The sequence below is a fragment of the Vanellus vanellus genome, assembly GCF_965231255.1.
Source record: "Vanellus vanellus genome assembly, chromosome: 7".
NCBI classification, from domain to species: Eukaryota; Metazoa; Chordata; class Aves; order Charadriiformes; family Charadriidae; genus Vanellus; species Vanellus vanellus.
The window spans coordinates 18,679,393-18,702,927 of NC_138912.1; the positions used below are offsets into that span (position 1 = coordinate 18,679,393).

General features: G+C 34.9%; 1 protein-coding gene across 1 annotated transcript in view; it reads right to left on the reverse strand.

Moving 5' to 3' along the window:
• MYOF (myoferlin) overlaps positions 1 to 23,535 on the reverse strand; it is a 71,151-nt gene that overhangs the window by 7,327 nt on the left and 40,289 nt on the right. Inside the window, exons 23-44 of the mRNA XM_082486618.1 lie at positions 22,304 to 22,496; positions 21,105 to 21,260; positions 19,944 to 20,075; positions 18,406 to 18,569; positions 17,673 to 17,787; positions 17,450 to 17,555; positions 16,388 to 16,530; positions 15,916 to 16,089; positions 14,681 to 14,792; positions 13,189 to 13,266; positions 11,210 to 11,391; positions 10,958 to 11,116; positions 10,693 to 10,791; positions 10,234 to 10,395; positions 9,544 to 9,709; positions 8,843 to 8,919; positions 5,197 to 5,208; positions 3,787 to 3,885; positions 3,007 to 3,132; positions 2,076 to 2,231; positions 1,876 to 1,967; positions 357 to 527 (exon numbers count right to left, since the gene is read on the reverse strand). Of these exons, the coding sequence (XP_082342744.1) occupies positions 357 to 527; positions 1,876 to 1,967; positions 2,076 to 2,231; positions 3,007 to 3,132; positions 3,787 to 3,885; positions 5,197 to 5,208; positions 8,843 to 8,919; positions 9,544 to 9,709; positions 10,234 to 10,395; positions 10,693 to 10,791; positions 10,958 to 11,116; positions 11,210 to 11,391; positions 13,189 to 13,266; positions 14,681 to 14,792; positions 15,916 to 16,089; positions 16,388 to 16,530; positions 17,450 to 17,555; positions 17,673 to 17,787; positions 18,406 to 18,569; positions 19,944 to 20,075; positions 21,105 to 21,260; positions 22,304 to 22,496 (2,874 nt within the window). The remainder of the gene's footprint in view (positions 1 to 356; positions 528 to 1,875; positions 1,968 to 2,075; positions 2,232 to 3,006; positions 3,133 to 3,786; positions 3,886 to 5,196; positions 5,209 to 8,842; positions 8,920 to 9,543; positions 9,710 to 10,233; positions 10,396 to 10,692; positions 10,792 to 10,957; positions 11,117 to 11,209; positions 11,392 to 13,188; positions 13,267 to 14,680; positions 14,793 to 15,915; positions 16,090 to 16,387; positions 16,531 to 17,449; positions 17,556 to 17,672; positions 17,788 to 18,405; positions 18,570 to 19,943; positions 20,076 to 21,104; positions 21,261 to 22,303; positions 22,497 to 23,535) is intronic.

Consider the following 23,535-nt stretch of genomic DNA (forward strand, 5'->3'; position numbering starts at 1 on the left):
GAGTGTGTTTTTCTTTACACATCAAAATAATTTACACTAACAGATGCCTTCATATTTATTTCCATGAGTAGGTCAGAAAATTCTGTTAAGTGTGTGTTACGTAGACAAAAGTAACACACGTTACCATATAAAGAGAATATTAAAATGCCTGACATGATTTTCAGTCAAGGCTCTTCTGAAGTCTTTGCAGCTTAACTTGGAATTCAGATGATAGAGTGAGTACAACAAATACCCATAAGAAGCCATAGCATTGTTTTTTAACCATATAATTAAGATGAAGGAAGCCAAGATTTTTTTTACAGAGACTGGGTACTAGATCTTACAGGTAAAAATTTTCAATAGACAAAATGACTTACATGCAATACTGCTGTGGGATGCCACAGTGAGATCCATAACGAGAAAGGAATCTGTTCTCAAGATCAATTATGGTTTCACCCACTTTTTCATCACGAGTCAATGTGTCATAGTCATAGACTGAAATTTTCAGATCCTTTTCCTGAGGCAAGAAGCAGCTGAGTTCATACATCCTAAACATAAAAATGTCCAGTTAACGCTATTGCGCTTCTGAGCAATGCTTTTTCTTTTTAAACTTACCACCACCACCCTTAAATAAAACACTTTTTGGTTCATTTTTGAGCAATAGCCTTTGTAAGATACGAAAGGGATACTTCCAGTGCTGATAAATCTAGCAGTAGTTACCACTCATGCTCCAATTTCTATTTGCACTTATTAATAATTCCATTTGTAGTCCTATGGATATTGCATCCTTCATTTCTCCAGAATGTATTACTTAGACGTTTTCTGGGCAGCAGCTTAAATTGGGACTGAGAAAGAAACTAGTGTGGGTCTGCCAGCCACTCTGTAAAAAGTATGGTTGTTCAGTCCATAGTTTCTGTATGATTAGAAATCCTTAATTTTTTTACTACAATACAAACACGGTTGGAACCTTAAGAAAATACGGTCCAAATGTTTAGCTTCTATGACCAGAAGGGATTATTCTGTCATCTAGCTGTCCTACACAAAACAGACTAGAGTTCTCTCAATTCTCTGAATTTACTTTCAAGATATGCAGCCTCATGGTTTCTACAGCTGCTGAATCCATTACTCTTGAGGTGAAGTATTCCATGGTTAATTATTCTCTGCATCTTTTTGTTTCTTTGTTTTATTTCTAGTCTAACTTTTTAACTTTGACTTCCAGAATCATTCTGGAAAAACTTGGAATTTTGAAGGTACTGTGTATCTGTAATCACGTCTCTTTGCAGTCTACTTCTTTGGATAACCTGATCAACTGAAATCCTGTAGCCTGTCATTGCAAAGTGGGATTTCCAAATGGTAATCCTTCTAGTCCTCCTCTCCTAAATTTCTAATTTATCAAAATCCTCCTCTAACTTTGGACACCAAACCAGACCCAGTAGTTAAAAAGATTATGCCACCTCTCCATTCCTAATTAGCATTCTTCTATTCCTGTATTTCAAAGATATCATTAGCCTTTGAAGGAAAGACCAGTGTACTGGGAATACATGTTAAGCTGATTACTCACCAAGACGTCCAAGTAGTTTTCAGAGTTAAAACTTTTCTGTATTCTATGAGCATATTTTGTTATTCTTGTATGCATAACACAGGGTGGTTTTAAGATATATACATTGTTTGAATTTGTGCAATTTACCCATGTGATACAGAAAGTCTATAGGCTAGCCAAACACCTGTGTTGTCCAAGGATCTCAAAGGGAAATGCCTTATGCAACTTCACTCACAATTAACTGTCAATATAGAACTATAAATATGAGCATTGGATATTTCAAATAATGGTTTATCGTAAAAAATAGGAAAACATTCTAAAATATAGTAAATTGGAAATACAAAAAAGTTTCTTACCTGCCAAAAATTGGGTTGAGAGTATTAGGGACATAATGATCTCTGTCTTCAATTACTTTTTTACTTAGGGATATTTTTATATACGGATCACACTATTTAAAATAAGAAAAAAATATTAAGAAATAGTTTTCAAGACTAACTATTTAAAATATACTACAGCAGATTTAGCTCACAGACATTCCAAAAGCAAAAAGTCTCACCAGCCCGTTATTATCCTGGGGTTGAAGCTGCAAAGCTCGAACAATATAAATTCGCACAATACACTCCTGAGGCCCACTGTCTGGTAGCTCACGGAACTGGCGAGGAGGAGCCGGAATAGTGGGATCATCAGGTAATGCATAGATTTTAAAGGATCCCTAAAAAATAATATAAAGACTTGGTCAAGATAAATATAGAAAAGTCACTCTGCTAGGTTTGTTTTTTCTTATTTATACTATAATACACACTCTGTTTTATAGAGGAAGAGCAAAATTATAGCCTGATCCACAGTCACTTAGAAGTCCTGTGGTTTACTTTATGGGGTTTTGCATAAGATTTACTACAAAGGCAAGGTTATATCCTTAGCTGATTTAAATCAATATAGCTCTTGATTTCAACACAATTACTCAGTTTGTTCCAGCTGAGAATACACAACACATATTTCACATTTGTTTCCGTCTCCAAAAGCACTGTTTAATGTTTGGATTTTTTTTTTCCTTTACATACGTTAACATTATTGTAATCTTTGAAAGTCAGAGTCACAGAAATAGTACAAAATACTTTTTCTAAATTCATTCTAAAAATGTATTTCATTCAGAACATCTGCAGGTGAAATTTTAGCCCTCTTCAAGAGGTTATCTGGGAAGGTTCTGTTGCACAGGTACCAGGGAAGAACACATTAGCAGGAATGAGATTTTTTTTTTCAATTAACATGTATCACATTTAGTGTGAGCGATGTGTAGCTGTACCTTCCTTTAAAAAGAAGGGCCTGTACCTAAGCAGTTATGAGCATCTGTTGCCCCTGTAACGCCTGCATCCATACTTAAATGGAAATGCTTGCATTTGGACTTACTTTAACGATACCTACTGTCGTGGTTCACATACAAAAGACTGTATCTAGCATTTGGTTGTTGCCCATTATTTGAAATTTACCTTGAATTCCCCAACCACTGACGGATCATCACTGTCCTCAGATTTGCCTCTGTATAGTTTAAATGTATCACAGAAGTCTGTCAAGCTATTAAATTCAGGTACTTTTTCCAATTCACAGTCATACACCTTAAAAAAAGAAAAAGGAAAATGAAAAAAATGCAGTTCAGAAATTATCATACATACCAGCTCCAACATTGTGGCATTGCAAAGCGTATTGTATGTTTGATGGAATACCTTAAGGAACCAAAGCATTTGGAACTATTTTTACTTTTACATCAAAGTGGAAGCAAATGCAATGTTTGGAGAACTTGCTATCAAGCTTCATTTAAGCCTTGTTAAAACCAGAGCAAATAGCATTTCACAAGTTCATTTTTACTTTCTTCATTAGGTGTATTAGATGAGAAATGAAAGTGGTCTGGGTTCAACTTTTAACCAACACACAGTAAAAGTACTGAGCCTCTGTGTTTATACTTTCTCAATGTGTAAGTTTATTTAGGATCTGCCTGGCACCCAAAGAAGTCAAGAGTAAAATTCCATTTGACTGAAGGTTAGATTAAACTCTGAATACATCTCTTAATAAGTGTAGCTAGGTAGAAAAGAAGCAAAGATATCTTTTCTTAAAACCTTCATTTCACCATGTGAATTAGCATTGGACTTTTACAGGAAATCATGTACTGTTAAATTTTGAAGAGCTTTTTAAAAAACAAAGGGCCCAGCTCTGACCAGGTTTGGGGCCTGTAAGCATTGAGATATGTTAATTTACTTTATCCCGAGCAATACCTTTAAAGTGTCATATCCTTTTTTAATATACTGTCCACATTTTTCATGTTCTCCTACTGAAGCATAAAATTTGCTCCACCAGTCAACAATTTCTTCCTCCTTAGAGAAAAGCAAATAAAAAAGTCTTTTATTGGGAGATAAAGCCTCTTTTATACCATACGGTACAGCAGAAACAATGAACAGTTAAGTATATTAAAAAATAGTATACTCTAAAACTTATCAGTAAAGTAATATAAAAGGTTCATCTGAAAGAGAATTAGAATGTAAATATTAAGGCTAAAAAGATGGAATTTCTCTTACGCAGGTTTAAGTATCTAGTCTATAATCCAGCTGTGTTGATAGTCAACAGCCAGCCATCTCCAAGCAAGCAATTAATTCGTGGTATCTAGATACCCATCTCAAAGGACTGGTTTCAGGAGGTGTGTGCATTTCTCTCCTCCATTTTCTGGCAGGGCAGCACAGCCTGGCCTCCTAGCTCTACATTACTTAAGTCAGAGGAAGTGAATATACACTTAGCTGGTGCAGTCATTGTTTCAGCTGTTAAGAACAAACACCATCATGCCTGGTGGTATTCACTACCAGGAACTGCATGACTGTAAAAACTACAGTGAACACATTGCAAACTGTTTCCTGAGAGATAAATGTGCTAATTTCCTTTCAGCATTCCCATTTATTTCAAAATTGTTGCTGGGACAGACCTGTAACTGCTCTAACTGTTTATCATTCCATTAAAACCAGTGGAGATGGTCTGTATCATGACAAAATCTTGCAGTTGGAGATCGACCTTAATGTTTACCCAGTGCAGCTGAAAAGAAGGAGCAGTGAGTCTTACCCTCTTAAAAATAATACTTCAATAAGCCTCATGAAACCCCAGATGCTAGCAATCTATACGTTCCACTAAGGCTATTTCTGTGTTTTTTTTTTTTTTTTTTACATTTTTACTTATTTAAGCCTGGTAATCACTTTGGTCAACAGAGTGCTATTTTCTATATTTATTGATAGGGATTGCATAATATAATTATTTGCCCCTGGAAACATACTTCAATTGGTAATGAATAGTATTCATTCACTGTGTAACTATAAAAAAAATAAAAATCTTTAATACTGTTTGGATTTAAAGAGAGTCTTAAAGGATTATATAGATCACCAAATGTGAGGGTTTGGGCTTTTTTTTTTTTTTTTTTTTTTAATATTTAGGGGTTATTTTTGTTAGTCTTGCATATTTTTCCTAAATTTACCATTTTACCAATTAGTTGTAGGTTTTATGTCAAACATTTTCAGAGATTACTGTTCTCATCCATACGCTTAAAATCCTAATTTAGGAGGCAGTATGATATATTGATTTTCAGTTGGAGATCTCATTTGCAAGAAAGCAATGATGTGTATATTTTTAAATGTAGTATACATTACCTTTTCTGTAAGCTGCTCATGGGGATCAATTCATAAAAAAAGAGCAAAATAAAAGCAAGGGTAAGGATATGATTTGTAGTATTTTATACAGTTAAATAGGCTTTAAAAGTTAACAATTTTGTATATAGTATGTACGTAAAGTAAGTTCTTAACATCAATAATTTATAAGTACCTTTGAAGCATATTCAGACACCATGTGTTTAACTTTTTTTTGCCCAGCTGTCAGTATGTCCTGCATATTAAACTGGAGCATATATATATATATAAATTTTAAAAAGCAACATTTCAGGATTGTAAGATGTTATCACCCTGTGCTTTGTTCTTCACATAACAAAGCAAAACTGAGAGAAACTTGGTTTTCTTATTGTATCATTGCATTTGCATTGCAAATGTTTTTAAGAGCACTTACAAAATTGAATCTATTCCAGAGATTCTTTTCCAAACAAATTTCACATACATAATATTAAAGTGATTTTTTTTTTTTTGCACTTTCTGAATATTTAATTCTTTATAAAACAATTTGCTAATGCTGAACAGCCTTCTCCCTTTTCCTTGTCCTATCGTTTCTCAATTGTTTAAAGGCTGTGGATTTTCAGGAGTCTGAAAAAAAATGTAAAGAATTATAAAGTACAGTAACAGCCATTATAAGTGTCTATAGATTTATCCCTGTATGTGTAATAACAATCTGCACAATCCAAAATGCTTCACCTGTTAAATCATAGATACCGTAATTATGACCAGATAGTCCATTAAGAGCAAGCATCATGCATCCCATTTGGAAGCTATGATTAGCAAGTGTGATTTATGCCAGTGTTTATATACCATAGCTTGTGTTTTAATTTAAAGGCATAATCCATAATTTTTTGTACAAAGCAGAAGAAATATGCAAAACATTTTATGAGGACAAGCCAAATGTATCAATAAGTCAGGACATCACTTTGGTATATCATACTAATTTACTCCCATTTCTATTCTGTAAGTAATTATATTGCTGGGATGTTTGGGTCTGTTGTATTTTAGTGGTCTTGTCTAACTTCAAATCAGAAATGCAGCATAATTTTTTTCAGATTTGCATGGGACTGTCAGATTTTCTGTAGGCAATGGGAGTGATTTATTCTCAGAAACCATATCATTAGTGCTTTGCAAAACTTACAGGCAGAATTCATGAGGTAATTTTGAATACTTTGCCATATTTAAATTTGACTCTGTTTAAACACAATGTTTAAACATAATGTTTGGAATGTTGACAACATAAAGGGTAGCTTGCATAACTATGCAGTAATAATTTAAACTCCCAATTTAGAGCCTTTTCACATAATATATTGTGTAGAACTGAATCTTTCATCAAAGCATACTGTTGGAAGACTTTAAATTGGGGGGGGGGGGTGTTTTGTTTATTTTCCCCTTGATATACCTTCAAATGTCTCTTCAAATAATGCACTTTGTAGCTTTAGGAAGAAGAGGTTAAGAAAAAAAAAAAAAAAAAATCAAGACCTTAAGACCTTTAAAAATTCCCAAAGCAAATACTGACTCTACAATATTTGGAAATATTATTGTTACCAAAACTGGTAAGCAGGCTGTGATCACAGAATGCCAAAACACAGAATAAAATGCCATATGATAAATTTGAGATTTTGGAGTGAAATATTCACAAGGTAAAGAACATGTAATGGTTACTGTCCTTTCTTTAATGTGACTTCACTGTAGATTGTTATACATGAAGTTTTCAAGATGCTAGCACTGAATAGCTTTTTGAATACCCTGAAATTCTGGAAATAAAAATTAAGAGATATAGTGGATAGTGGATATAGAAAAGTTAGAATTTTATTTACTATAGACTTATTCTATTCTCCAGAAAGTAGACTTTTAAACAAAGTTTAAATATTAATAGCGTGGTTAAATAACTCCTGTTGATTTTTGTGCTTTTAGTCCAAATAAACTGACACACAAAAATTTTTTAATACTTCATACATACTGTACATACCTCGTAAGGCTTTCAGAAGAAGGGTACCTTAATATTATGAACTAATCATACTAGAATTATGACCATCATCTCCAAAATCTCTCCATGGAATAATTGCCAAGAGAAGTACAGCCTCATGACCACATCACATGAGCATTCTTCTCCCATCCAACCCCGTTCTGGTATATACATACATGCACTGTTGTTGGAGAAGCCATTTTGCTGAGTGCTGTTGACATACTGCTTAAACACTGGAAATTGGAATGTAATTGATGAAATTTTGGCATTGTGTGTCCTCACGGTGTTGTCTGCATATCACTTACACTTTCCACAGTTGTACTTACTTCACTTTAAATTGTTTTGAATATTCTTTCCTTTCTCATATGGATGCTATCACTCTAACCACTGCTATAATAATTTGTTTATATAGCATTTAAAATTTTCCCTTTATAGTTGAAATCAAATACACAAATTCAATCAGTTTTGCCAGTGGGTTCAAAGTGCTAAGTTTTCTTTCTTTTTTTTTAATCTCTTTTTTTAAATTTTTAAAGGAAATAAAAATTCTCTGTCCCAGCTATAAAGCATTTATATTATAACAGAAGGCCTAATTCAGATAAAAGTTAGAGACTGTCTAAATGAAATATTAAGGACCATTTACATGTATGCTGAAAGTAAATGAAGAACATGGTATGTGAGGGTCTGAATATAATGACATTAAGATACAGAAGAAGTAGTGAAGGAAGAACTATTCAATTAATAACATGCTCAACCAGCAGTGAGAGTTTGAAAGTTTAAATTCAGTAGTATTTACTTTGGGACCTCTGTAACAAAATAAAAAATTCTGCATTTTTGAAAAATCAAGGTTGTAGATTAAGAGCCTGAAAAATTACTATATTAAAGGGCATAACTTTTGTGCTTCCTTTAAAATAACATGCCATTAGAAATTTATGAAAAAGCCTTCTAGGTAAGGGGAACATTTTACAGTCCTAAATTAATTGAAAATTTGTCCTTGAAAATGTACTTTCTGGAATTTGTCTTCACTCATGTTTCAACTCAAGAGTAAAACTCTGCAAGCTGAATTATTTTTTACCTGGAAAATAAAATTGTATTGCGGTGGTTGGAGCAGTAGACAAATTCACAAGGAACAACAGAAAAGGAAAGAAAAGAGGTGTTCATGCAGAAAAAAATTGTTTCGGTGGTATCGGGTTTTGGATGATTTCATGGTAGGAGAGGCAAAGCTATGACTGTGATAAAATGAACAGCTGAAGGTCTGGGTTACCATGGCTTTGATTCTGTACTCTTTGGTTATGTACAAAGCCTACACCTACTTCTGGCTCCTTTATTTAGAGCTGCTCAGTCTGTGCAAGATCAGGCTGCTGTAAATATCACCAGTGGACAACTGGGTAACGTTCTACCATATACTTTCAGTAGCTGTTGAACAAATGAACTCATTCTTAAGCTACTGGGTGAACATGCACAAAAAGCTATAGTTTGATGTTTACTATATAAAAACAGAGGTTAAAATGATTAACATATTTGCTTTGCTTTCCTGTCACAAAGTAACTTTGTTCCATCTGGCTTTCCAGAAGGTTGCATATGTTTCTGACAAATTTGCTGTCTAGATAGTTTCTCAGAAATCACAGATCTGAAGAAGAAAGTCCAGCATCAAATTTCAAAGATTACCTGAGCTGCTAGCAGTGGCTGTGTGTCTTCCATTTCAATTATCGTATCCTGGCGAGGCCCAGCAGAAAGTAGACTAACTGTAAGCCAAAGATTTTATTAAGGCAATATGGTGTAGAAAAAAAATCTTACTAAACATTTCCATCAGATTTGAAATCCAGACAGTTACAGAAGATGTAAAATAATTCATTGGCTGTATGTTTATCCTCTAAAGAAAGCAATTAGTTGCCATTTTTTGCTAAAAATACACATATATTTTTGTGCAGGATATGCAAGCAGTTCTCAGATATTTAGAATTAAAAAAAAGAGTAAAACTTGGAAAAAATATAGAGGAAAATGTCAGCATTGTATTCAGAGAATTCTTGCTGTAATACTAGATCATTACTTTGGTACTTGGAGCAGGAGTGATCTACAGGTAGTTAAATTCCAAGTTGATACTAAAGAGGAACTTCAGGGAACCAGTACTCTCAGTCTGGGAGCGGACTTGCCTTTGTACTGTGTCCTTTTATACTCCACAGAATATTGCACTAATTAATACTCTTAGTTAGATGTTTGTTTTTTTTTTCTTTCAGATAACATTATCTCCAAATATGTACGCAACACGAGATGGCTATTCATCAGTACACTATGAAGAGTAAACACCAAAGACAGGTTATTCTAGCATCTCATAAGAAAGTAGAACTTTTCATTTTCCAGCTATCTACCTTTCAGTTGTGGTGCAATGTCTTCTTTAGTAGTGTAGGGGTCACAGCGAAAGCTTTCCAGTAAATCAATAGTACACTGTCCCACAATGGGCTTCCGTCCAAATGGTCTGTGGTCTATTACTTTAATAACAAGAGATGGACTGTATAGCTCCTCTTTTGGCAAAAGCTAAAAATGAAAGGTTAGAGTTTGTTTGTAATGCAAACAGAAGGAAAATGAAGAATAAAGATTTCCCCCCTAAATTAGAGCTGTTATTTATTCAATATTGAACTACTATGTTCTATGTCTGTATGGTGAATGAAAATTTCTAACCTTATATTATGATTCAATAGAAGTCAGTAAGAATAATTTTAATTGCCTCAAATCTTGAATTTTCTTGATTCTTGCACAGCTCCTGTCCTAGTAGTAGGAAAGTAGCCACACATCTACAGGTAAATCGATGCCTTTTCAAATAAATGTATATATACTGCACTGCATTGTGCATATAAAATTGTATAATTTATCAACAACTGTACAGATGTGTTCACATGACCTTTGTTAGAATTTTCAGGCTCAGTAAATTGCTTATGTTAAGTCAAAAAAGAATGTGCAAGTTTTTCTGTTCATTCTCACATAACAAATCCTTGACCCTTAAAAGTATGGGATAACTGATTTTGGTATAGATAGCTGGTATATATTTTTTTACCACGTACAACTTTCATGAATAGAACAGAAGATGGAAAATTTGGTGTCTTTTTGAGGTTTTTGATCACCACAGATTCCACCATTTCACCCCCACATTCCACAATGAGACTTGGAGACATAACAGGTGCCAGTTGGTAGTTTTTCATGTTCCGCAACCCCCAAGCCAGAATCTGTAAAATAAAATCTCATATAAGCAAAAGTGGGAGAGACATCAATATGCTTAATATGATACACAAAAAGTAGGAATGAAGAAATTAAGTCTTTTCAATAATAAAATGTGCCTGTCAAAATATTTCAAGGTTGTTGTTAGGAAAGTTAATGGGAAAAAAATGAAACTCAAAAATACTTGAAGAAAAGAATCCGCCATATTTCTCACTATGAAACACATGCTAGCAAATACACAAACTTAATATCTAGAGGATGAGATGACTGGACTTGTATTCACTTGGTTTAAGAATAAACTATACCTCAACAGCAGTGAGTTGAACTACTGGTCTGATTCCTTGAGGAACCATGTAAAGCTTTGGTGCTCTTTGTGAAGGAAGAATTGGAAGGTTGGCGCCACCCTATTAAGACATAAACATGAGTATTAGTTTTTCTCATCTTCCTTAAATGAAATACCTTTCAAGTATTAATTCTTCACATTATGACTCACCGTGAAAGGATATATAATATATCATATTATATTATATATATTTTGTGTGTGTGTGTGTGTATACAAGAAATATATACCTTGTCCCTCAAAATAAGTTCTGCAGCAAAAAGAATGTCTCCACTAGCTTTGCCATTGTTTGTTACAGGATACCAGAGCAGTTTTGGTGCGATGTCCTCTTCTGGGACTAACTTGACCATGGGGGAACAAACACTTCTTCCAAGGAATTCATCTTTACCCTGCAAGCAAAAATGGCAATCATAGCCATTAATGTTATTCTTAATTAATATAAATAAATAAAAAAGCAATCAGAGTAAAAAGCATTCACCTACCACTTGGTCACTGTCAAAAAGTTCAACAACAACATTAGGTGGGTTTTGCACTACTGTCTGTGGGTCCCCATAGATCTCAATTTCATTAAATATTAGAGTTTGGTCCCATGTAGGATTGAGAGTTGAATGAATGATCTCAGTTGTTTTGCTTTGATGGAGGAAAGAAACATGAGCATACGGATCTGAAATATCATACAAAGATTAAAAGCATAAGTTACAGACAAACAAAGCCCCATCAAGCTATAAGGCACACAAGCACAATTTTTATCAAATGTATGTTATTTTTCTTCTGTCATTACCAGTTCTGTAAGCCAGTCTACATAAGACAAAAGCCCACACATACACATAATTTCCATTTAATAGAGCAAATTCAATTTGATTACTAGATAGCTTCCTTTTTACAAGTCTTGATTAACAGGCTAATAAATGAAAATGGTAAAACAACTTGCAAATCAGAAAGAGAAGCTGAAAACTAAAATGAAACAGTGGTTCTATTAATTGCCTCTTAAATATTGTCTGTAGAATATTTTTTTTATTGATCTACAACTGTACAGCCTCATAAATAATACAAAGAAATAATTCTAGTTCTGACTGGTTGCCAAACAACAAATTCTCCCAGGCTGTATTGCTCAGATCAAGCTTTGGTTTCAAACACGCTTATTTATAGTAATCTCTTCTTGTGAAACAGCTGAATGATTAAAGTGGTTTACGCCCAGTGTTTCGCAGGTCTTTAAATCATCAAGAGCCCTGTAGAAGATATCTGATGGTCATTAACATTTCCTGTACAGATTGCCATTACTAAGGACTACCGGCTATTTTAAAGGTTATCTTTAGGTCGGTGTCAACAGCTTCTGGCTGGGTACCTGATCAGAGTTTCACAAAATTTGACTAACTCTTCAAACTAGTTTTAACGGAAAATAAAATGTAGATATGCTAGTTTATATATGACTGCATCTGAGGTACGTATCTTGAATTCTACATATGCAAATTAGAGGCACTTATTATTGTTGATTTATATTGCTTTTAAGTGCTGCATATTGAAATAAGACCAAATACACAGACAGCTGTAAAGAACACCCTCATTTCAGGAAACAGCACTAAAATATCTATAGCTCTATATCTTCTGTAATGAATTAACAAATGCATTACACTTACTCAATTATTAATTAAACCAGGGAGAAAAAGAAGGATGCAAATGGAGATTGATGAGGAACGAGAATTCTAAGCTGCACATTCCATCTTATGATAAAGATGAAACTTATTTAAAGGAATTGTAAAGTCATACTCTTACAGAATCTAATTTCAATTTGTTCTCTGTCTTCCCAGTGGAATTTTAACTCTAATTAGCAAAAACTAAATACTTAGTAACCTGAGTATTGAATTAGCCTGACTACAAAGATGCCAAATGGCTACAACACTGTTGGAGTACCTAAGAGCTGGAAATAATAGGCAACAGGTACACTTGTATAAGCAAACAAAATCCATGCTTATTAGTAAGGCACAGCGTAGTTTTCTACAAGTTAATCTCAGTAATCAGTTAATATAAAATATTGAACACTGACAGGTAGCTGTGACATAACAGCCATCCAGCTTTCTTCACCCTTGCTTTTGGGCGAGTTTCCTGCAGCCCAGCTTACGAACTTCTAGTAGGCTCTGGCTAGAAGGAGAAGCTAAGGCATAGGGAAGGGACTGGTCACGGGAAATTCAGACCTTATTTGAATTCCTATTCCCTCACTGAGAATTCGTTGGCAGCAGGTGCTGCACATTCAGAGCACTTCTTTTTTGGCATCTTCTGGGCAGTACTAACCAAATCTGGATCATACTGTAATGAAGCTGAGACTTCCTTTATGGCATAGTTTCAGTAGCTGGGACCTATGCACAGAATTTAAGGGGTTTAGATATTCTATAGCTAAATCAAGTTACTACTTTGTTGCAGAAGTGGGTTTTCTGCACCCAGGATTAGCAGAATTTTTCCATACCTGAAAAACTGTCTTTGTCTAAAGCCATAAGATTTCTTGCCTGGTAGACATAACAGCGAAGGTGGTAAGTATATACTCCTGTAACAAATAAATAAATACAGTTCAATTACATTATGCAGGCTTCTTTTCTGTATTGAAGGTATTTTGGGTTTATAAAAATGCCTTATGCATTTTAACTCAAGCACAAGCACTGTAGTAACATTTCTGCTTTTCTTTCCTAGTGACAAGTGTACTACTAATACCAATGAGCTAGCACCTGAGAACATTTTTTCCAACACAACTTAATGACAAAATGAAAGATAGCCACTAGTGTTATTTGGACTTTTTTTACCATATGATCATCTAAAAATCCTTCTATTCAAAAATTTCTGTTTGAAACGGTGTGATAATCTAGCTCCTCCAAAAAGAATCAAGAAGTGGGTATTCCTGTGCTTAATTTAAGTATTAACTACAGCACTTGCAGGGACCTGGGAGTTTCACATTTTTAGCTATTAAATCTAGAAAATTACTCCAATTGCAACTCTGTCTCTTTGGTTAAGATTAAAAAAAAAAAAAAGAATCATTGCTGGCAAGGTGGAATAAGCTTAAAAGGAAGATGTGAGAAAGGCCCAAACCCAAGACAGCATGGGGGAAGTTACTACAGCTTTTCTTTAGAAGATGTCAGCTCTAACCCTTTCAGCCCTTGGAAAAATCTGAGTCACTCATAGCCTCAATGAACAGAAACCTCTGAACTCCGGCCACTTTCATCCTATTGTGGTCATTATTTAAAAGCAGCAGCAATAATCTTCTTCTGAAAGACAAGATTGAAGATTTAGGCACCCATTCCCAGCCAGGACATCAAGTTCTGGAGTCCAAATAAAGACAAGTGTTCCAGTCAAAGACCCTCAAAAAGGAGTCTTAGGAGTGGATAGGATTGGCCTCTATTCCTATTAACTAACACTAGTGGCTTCCATCTCAGTGTCCCTGCTTTTGTGAATCCCATTACAGTGATTCCAAGGCATTTAAAGCCAGCCTAGGTTGGCAAAGTTATAGTTTCATTCACGTTGTCAGCTCAACTACATGGTCCTATTGCTTCCTCTGGGTCAGGCATAAGTCTGACCCTGCATTGAGCTGTTTAAGTGAGCTAAACCAGCAAAAAATTAACTGTGCGTACATCTCTGCTGGCCTATCTCCTTGCATTGTTATGGACGGACCCCAATGCTAAAACTGCATCACTTAAGACAGCCTAAAATTCAGGTGCTGCAATAATTAGCTTTAGAATTCCTGTTCCATACAGGTTTTAAAAATGTCTGCTTGACAGTGGACTGAAGTATCAAAATGACTAACTGTAATTTTTCTTTTATTAGCCTAAGTAGGGCCCAATCAAGGATTGAATGGTAATTATAACAGAAGGTGTATAAACCTAGATGTAAAACACAAAGAATGTCAGTTCTATTTGAGACCAGGGAGAAACAGACATGATTTATAAGACAGGAATTGTTAAAGAACCTACTGTCAAAGTAGCAGGAAACAAGTGGTGTATTGGCACCAAACACCTTTGTAGCTGACTCCTTGGTTTTGTCTGAACTCTTCCCTTCTCCGTCATCGACACTAGTGTCTGCTCCCTGAAGTTATATATAGAAAAAAAAGTTACTGCATATTTACAAACATAGAAGGAACCTGATAAAAGTGGACTATGTGGGGGAATATACGGGTTTCGGTCTCTTCTCCAGGACAAGGAGAAATTTACTTTTCTGACTAAATGTACTTTAAAAGATGTTTACTCATGTCTGATGGTCATTTTTTGCTGCCATTGAAGCTGTGCAGAAATCGGATCCAGTCATCTCATCTTACTTTCCAGAATGTCGTATTTCTGGAGATACACTAGCTAGCTACCCATTAGCTCTTACTGAAGGAGAGGTTGTAGGTCTTCCACACTGTACTGTTACAGAGAACTGCTCTACGGTTTTATCCTGGCAATATCCCAAGAAGTATAGTCAAAAGAGAAACTGAAACAGGAATTTTTAAACTCTAGGGAACCAAATGAAATGGAGGAAGAAAATGCTATCAATGAATCATGGGTCAACATTTGGTGCAAAAAAGAGAAACAAACCAAGAAAAAAAGCAAACTTTTGTTAATGCTATGCAAGCAGACTGAGAATCATGATTTTAGAGAAACAAGTAGCCTTCTCACATTATTTGCTCCAATTTGTATTTTGGTAAATAGAGCTTATCTATGAAGCTGTGTTAACCTGAAAATTTAAGGAAGAATTACATTTTGATGATCTATTTGCGACATGACATTTTGCCGTCCCCAATACTTTGCTGTCCTTTCTTGTGTTTGGTTGTGTATACACGCAAATATTTATCAGGGGCAGCTATTTCAGTGCCTGTTGTTTCTTGTCCTGATGTTAATACATCTAAATTATGTGCATAAAAAAGCTTGAGCTATCTTTTCACTTTACTTACAGAAGGCTCATCTAGTAATTTGGCCTTTTGCTCTAAACCTTACGTAATGTAATAATAAAGAGAATTTGAAAAATAATAAGCATGTTATGCAAGAGTCTCTACTCCAACTTTAATGGCCCCTTTCAGACTTTGAACCATTTAAACAATATAAACTGTATTAGTTTCTCAGTTACATATCTAACAATTCAGGGACTAAAATAACCGACCTACTTAATTGTTTATTTACTGTAAATTAACAGATTGAATTTTTAAAGACCTTTTTGATAATCTGTCCCTTACCAAAGCACCTTCAAGTTTAAAGATAGCTGCTGCACCATGTGTCTCTGAGGGAGCCATTTTTCGTCTCCATCGTCTTCGGCGGAAAGTATCAGAACTGCGTTGTTTCCAGTGAAATTTCCAGCCAATCAAAGAAGCGTATTCCCATCCTTCTTGATCTTCGTATGATGACATTCCCTGGAAGACATAAATCCTTGTTATCCACAGTGTTGTATGAATATAATGAAAAAAACTGGCACCTGCTCTGGCAGGCATAATAATCGCCTCATAAACCAAAGCCGGAAATATCAATTTACAAACATACAAAGCAAAGGAATATAATGAAAACATACAAGATTGTTCTAGATTTTTTTGCTTGGTATTAAATTTTTCCTTTATTCAGGAAATGAGTAATCTTATGTGGATTTAAAAAACAAAAAAGAAACTCAATCTGTTACAATGTGCAAGTCTCTGACTGCATCTCTCTTCTGCTTACCCTTCCTGCTGTTATTGTTTGAGCTGGATCCCTCTTACGCTTCCGCACCAGCCTTCGTCGTCGGTGTGTATGGTACATTTTCTCTGCAGCAACCCATGACTTTGGTTTACTGTCTGGAGGAATAGTAATTCCATACTCCCATCCTAAATCAGAATTGATTATAGTTGGTATATTTCCAGAAACACAAGCAAGACACAAAGAAGAAAAGCATGGGAAATATAAGTTATTGTACCTACAGAGGACGAAGCTTTAGTCACCCTAAATGCCCAATAGCTAGGGGGCAATTGATGACATATTATGACGATGTTATGTTATATGATATATATGACAAAAAAAATCTCAACATTAAAACATATATAATACATTTCAAGTTCTTTTCTTTGCATTCCTGTTTTTTTCAAATGTTAGGTGTATTGATATCACATTTTCATACTCTTCCACAGGGAAAACTTAAAATTAAGTTAAGAGTGGAATGTCCCATGTACTCTTGCAACTCTAGAAGCTTGGCTTTTAAAGGAACACCAACTATTTGAACTCTGAACATAAAACTTTAAGAATTGGTAAACCTATTACTGTATTTTGGGTCTACGTTTTATAATTCAGTTGCCAGGTTATAAAATGTTAGTAAATTGTTGTTTGCATTAGCCTTCTTTTTTTTTTTTTTTTAATTTGTCAAAGCTTTTGGCTCAAAATTGTCATCTGCTGCTGCAGTTAAGACCAAGGTACAGCTTCCAGATTACGTGATTCTCTCTCTAGTAGGCAATTATAAATGCATTTATTACATACACGGTCCCTTTTGATCCAAGAAAGGCTCAATGAGAACAGTGAGTTTGATGGAACAGTGATTAAAATGGAAATAGAAACAGATGTAGAAGTGAACACTTTCTCAATGTCATTTTATCTGATTCCTTAACCAACTGCTATCCAAATATTTCCTGACGTTTTTCCATAGGGCAGCCACTGTTGTGCTCAGGACATTGCCACAGTCTTGACACGCATCCTCCTTCACTGTAGACTATGATACATTGTCCTTATAATCAGCAGATAATGAGTGAATCCTACCGTGCTCATCCACTGCTCGATTTAAATCGGATTTCCAAGCATCATCTTCCCACATCCATCCAAGAGGACATGTGAACTCACGTGGTGGTGGAGCTTTTTCTCCATTCTTTTATGTAGGGAAAACACAAAAGTTCTGTGCATTAATAGATGAAATACATTGTGTAGCAAATCCTAGAAGCCTTCCTCTTAAACCTTGACTTATCCAGTGAAAAATATGTCTCACCACATCTGTGTAACCTTCTTCAGCTGCTTTCCATTCTCCTCCAGGATAGCGACTCTCATTTTCATATACTTCATCAGTAAACTCAGTATGACCAGCATCAGCTTCAGTCAACAAACTGCAAGTCCAAAGCAAATATAATACTAAACCAACGTACAGAATGTGCACACGTGCTGGAATTCTGGATTGTCCATTTTTTGTGAAGTTCTGTTTATTAATAGAGTACAGTATATCCCTCATCTATATGAGGGTTACTTACTTCCTTAGAATGTCTTCCTAAAACTGAAGCAACTCCAGTAATAGTAAGCAATAGGAGGAACATTACTCATAAGAATGAGTGACTAGCAAGAGTGTTTTAACCGCTGTGTTATTCAGGATCTGCTTTCAACATTTTCTCTTGGAAAAAGACAATTACTTGACAATGCAAGTCATCAGTTGGTTAATATTTGTCTAACTTGCAAGTAAAAGAAATAAAGAGAACATTAAAATCAGACAAAATAGCCTTGATTCCTACTTGTGATTAACTGTGATTCAGAAAGCACTGAATTATGTTCTAAAATGCCATCTGCCGGTCAAATAAAGCTATGCAGATTGTTTTCAATAAAAGTAGATGCAAGTCCTAGAAAGTTCATCTTAAAATTTCTTTCTCAGCCAAGAAAATAGAGAAGAGCTTTTACTCTACAACCTGAGATTAAACTCCTTTATTCCTGGCTGCATAAAATTAAAAAAATCTGACCTTCTTTCAGGATCAACCATCCATTCTCCTTCCCACTCCCAGCCCTTTGGGGGTAGAAAGTACTCTCTTTTCAGTTTGATTTTTCCTGTGACATCGGAAAACTTGTGGCGACCAACAAGGCCTGAGGTACCCCACTTTCCAAAAAGAAGAGCCTGATTTTCATACTGTTTGAGAAGAAAGAAAAAATCAGTACTTTAGGAATAATAAAAAGCTTTTAGGATGGGGGGAAGAAAAAAAAAAAATAAATTTATGCAACTGTTCTAACTGAAACATTCTACTATATGTTTCCCTACTCTGAAATTAAATTCTCCCTTCCCACATTACTCTACAATATTGTCATTAATTTCTTGCATTCATTTTCTTCTATGCTGCCTGGTAAACAGCGATTCCACTGCTAAACTATCATCTTCTCAATTTAATGCCTCTCTACAATTACAGTTAAACTTCCTCCAAATTAAAGCTTTATTAAATAGAATTCCATTATGTTATTCAAACAAGTTTCTTCTGTTCCCTAAATGCATGATCCTCTCATTCTTTTCCATCGCAAATATCCTATTTATAATCTCTTCTTTCATAACATGTAAAACTGAATTCTAGTCTCATCATGGAAGCTACCAGGGACATGATTCTGATGTCAGCCCAGTTTATGTAGTATATTTCCCTTTAAGCTAATCAGATTATTTGATGGCCTTGATTTTTCTGTTCTTATTCCTGTAAAATTGTTAGATTGCTGTATTAAGAGCAAAAAATGAGATATTCAATAGCCTCTTAAACTCCATACTTAAATAATGGCTTTGAAAATCCATTGACTATTTTAGGTGACTTACTACAGCACTACTAAATATTTAAGCATAGGTGCAATGGTGACACAAACCTCTGTAAAGATGTCTTGTTTCATTAGCTATTATGCTGATTATTGGATTATATGCACCATTAGATGATGTGACATATAAAAGACACCTGCCACTTACCATTATCATTCAAAATCTCTATTATATGCCGTGGGACTATTTCAAGCATTTTTATTCCAAATTTGTTACCATTGAAGTGTTATCATATTAGAACCTTTTGTCAACAAAAACTACTGGTTTTGATCAGTTCTTCCTGTAACAGTAAATTTTCTACTGCTACAAAGGAACCATTATTAAGCAAAACCACTTGTATCCAAGTATCATTTGTAAAAGTGAAGAAGCAATTAAAATAAAAGGGTTATTCACATGCCAAAACATAATGATCTAGATCCCAATCTTAATTACACTGATAAAAATCTAAAATAAATGTCTTTCTTTGAAATCACCGGAGTTAACCAGATTTTTACCTGATTAACCAGTTCAGAATGTGGTCTGCTGAAGTTCATCTGGTAGACATAATGGACTTGATCATTAATTGTCTTGAATGGGGTCTACTTGTTTCAGTATAATAAATACTACTACTTTCTGCCTGGCATGCAAAAAAAAAATAATCAGCAGAGCTCCAGTTTCACTGAATTCCTAACACTCACGTCTAAGTTTAAAGTAAGAAAGCAATGACAGACATACCATTTCTGCAAAAACACTGAACGTTCCCTCTGCAAAGCTATTAAACTTCTTTTCAACTGCACTGAGCCCAAGCCAAATGTTAATTCGCAACTCCACAGGCATTTTGACATCTTTCGTCTTGTCCTGTGGGTACTGGCACATGAACAAAAAAAGTTATTCTTGTTATGTTATGCCGGTATTGTAGCTGTCAGTAAAATATACAGAAGAACATAGAGATATGAGTAATAATACATGATTTATTTATCTCTTCCTATACCGCATTTCCTCAAAAGCCAGTAATAGATAGTTCAGGAAGGAAACATTCATTAAATGGCACCTGCCTAGGCACGTAAAAACCAAACACAGTAACAGCAGTATCATCCCTGTTCTGTATATTCTCTCCGAAGTTTCATCCAGCAATGAGTTTTTAATTATGACAAGAACTTAAAACTTTAATGTTGATTTTAGTGTTTCTCATCAGGACACTCTGGAAACGCCGAGGTTAGTCAGAATGGTTCATTAAATGTAGAAACAATGCATCATAACATGCATGATGAGGGGGTGTGCATAAAAACATGAAGATATAGACTTGTCTGCATTGAAGCATTAATATAAGTACTAGTACACTGACAAACTCTGTAAATGCTGTTGTTTTACAGACAGATTACCTTTTTTCTGGTTAAGTTTATTCCAGTTAAAGAGAATATAAACTTAAATGGAGAAAGTCATTCCCATCCAAGAGTAAGACTCAAGACAGAGAGACATACTAGGGAACATCTGGGTGTAGACATGCTCTAAATTACTTGCACAAAACCATCCAAAACTTTGAATAGGTTTTTGGAACTTCTCTAACTTACACTAGTTATTCCCTCTGAAAGTATCTATTCACACCTACCCCTATAACACTTTAGAAGTCCTATCACAATTTTGAGCTCTTTCAGAAAAGCCTCAGAGTTAGGGGCTGATGCTGGTTCTAACTGGCTTATGATGAACTTTACATTACAATTTCTGTGATATTTTGAAGAAGCTATAAATAGCTGGCTTTCAATCTGTCCTGTGTTTTGACACCTCATTGTTCATAATTTGTTTGCATGTTTCGTGCTCATGTCAGAAGGCATCACAGTTTAGGGAGTTAAAGTTAATTATTCTTTAAGGGGGAAAAAAAAAAAAAAAAAAAAGTACCTTTAAGAAGATTGATTGGGTCTTTCCACAATATTTGCCAGAGGATTCAGGGCTCGTTGTGGAATACAGTACTTGGTGTGCAGGAACACGAGCGTAAGCCAGTCTTTTCTCCCCTCGGATCATCCATATGATTATATCAGGCATACTGTTTTGTGGCTGTGGATTATTTGTGGGGAAAAGAAAGGTAAAAATGATAATTAATAGAATGTTAAACTAATCTAATGCTCAGACAACAGAAACATAAATTAGGATTTATGTCAAAGGGTTTATTACTTAGAATCAATAATTAACATGAGTTTATGATAAATAGAGGAAATTGTTTTACTTTGCAAGTAACACAATATATAGTTCTGAAACAATCATTAAAAATACCATTGAGGTTGTTGGAAAGCAAGTAAGTTTCATTAAAAAACAGTTCCTATATCTTTTTCAATTTTTCCTAGAGATGTTTTGCGTCTCAGTTTCTTTACGCTGACTGTAGTGACTGATCCCAAATGCTAATGCTTTGGATTGTCCTGCTGTATATTTACGTGCTTGTAATGCTTCCACATTAAGCATATATTATCATAAGACTTTTAGCAGAAGAGAGAAACAGCCTATCTTTTTTTTCAGTTTTGTGCACACCTTTATGCTAGCTACAAGTCTGCCAAATTAACTGCTCTTTAAAAAAAAAAAAAAAAAAAAAAAAATCAGTAACATTTCAAAGCAGAAGTGACAAAGAAAAAAAAGTTCTACAATTTTATTAAAACCAATTACAAGAGAACCGAAAGATGTTGTTGAAAATTTAAAAAACCCCACAGAAACAAACAGGTTTAACTCTGCTAGAAGTTGATTACTATGACTAACAAGCTGCAGAAGTGCAACATATATCCTGCAGTCCCTGAACCAGCAATGTGACTTGCAATTCTGGAAGAAAGGAAAGGACAAAATACTGTCACTTTAAGCAGAATAAAGTCTGTTCTACAAATCATGGTGCTTATTTCCCAACACACGTTCTCAGTGAAGACAACTAATAAACTAGAACATTATATTTAAGTAAATCTTAATTACGGGGGGGGGAACACATTTACTTTCACAGCATCTAAAATTACTATTCTAAGGAGAATGGATATTGCTTGATCAGCAGTGAACGTTACACCAGTTTGTGTTAGACAGCTGTTTCTAAAATAACTGAATCACTGGTATTGTGGAGTACTAACCTCTTCACTCAGTTGCAGTAATTTATCCAACCAATCCTCAATTTCTGTCAGAGTGGCTTTCACATCAGTAGCTTCATTTCTCATCCTTGCTGCTGCTTCTCCAATCTGTTTGAGAGACTTGAGGCGCAGTTTTTCTATCTGAGTGTCAAGGACTGTAATATTAGATTTGCCTTCTATGAGGGGAAATGGTTTACTGAAAAGAGAATATTTCTTATGGTTAATAATATAAGTGGATTTTATTTAGCCACACACTAAATATGGACATGCATACAGGAGCAACAGATGGAGTGCCATTATTTCCTGTGATCGAAAACCACCTGAACAGTGCTATAGCATCTATTTATGCAGAGATTTCCACCTGACAAAGTGTTTACAGTAAGCAAGGGAAATGCTGTGCTTACATAAAAAGCACCAATGTAGAATAGCTCGAGGCATATGCTTTAATGTAATTACTGCTAACCAAACCAAGCAAAATCCTTTTTCCTGTATATTCGAACTAGAAAATTATTGTCTCAGAACGTACATCTCAAAGAATAAATCCGTGCTTTCAGATGAAGATTAGGTTCCTTTCCTTCACTGGAAACTGTAAATTCTCAGAATCTCAATAAGCAAATACAGCTTGCGTGTCTGTGACTAGAGTTATCTAACCTTCTGACATGAAAACCTCCAAGTACTCCAGAAGAAGTCCATGACACACAACTTCTGAGTCACCAGAGGGCAGAGTAACTATTCAATGGAACCAAGAAATCCTATGGCATCACAGTAGAGCCCAGGAAAAATATGCTTTTTAGCGTTGGTGGAAGTTTGAGGAAAAGGCAGCTTTTCAAAGACCAATGACTATATACCTATGCTTAATATGATACTTTAAAAAAGTGTTTCCAAAGACTCTGCCAAGTTTGAAAAGACTAACTCTTCTCTGATCTATTTTTAATGCCACGCCATGGACTTCTAAGGGCTTTGATTCTGCAAAACCTGGATACTGGCTATTGTGCCTTCCACTACAGTTAGTTCTACTAATCTGAATGCAAGTGCTGCCTGCCCTGCGTGCAAGTACTTACACACGAATCAAATGTACCAGATCAGAACTCCAGAAAGTCACCTAATTTTAGGTTTAAACAGTGCACTGAAAACTCTCTCAAACTCCTAATTAATCTAAACTTTAGCATGGCAAGGAAAATTGTTCTATGAATTCAACACAAGAAATTATGTCTTTGACACAGTTTTCACGAGTT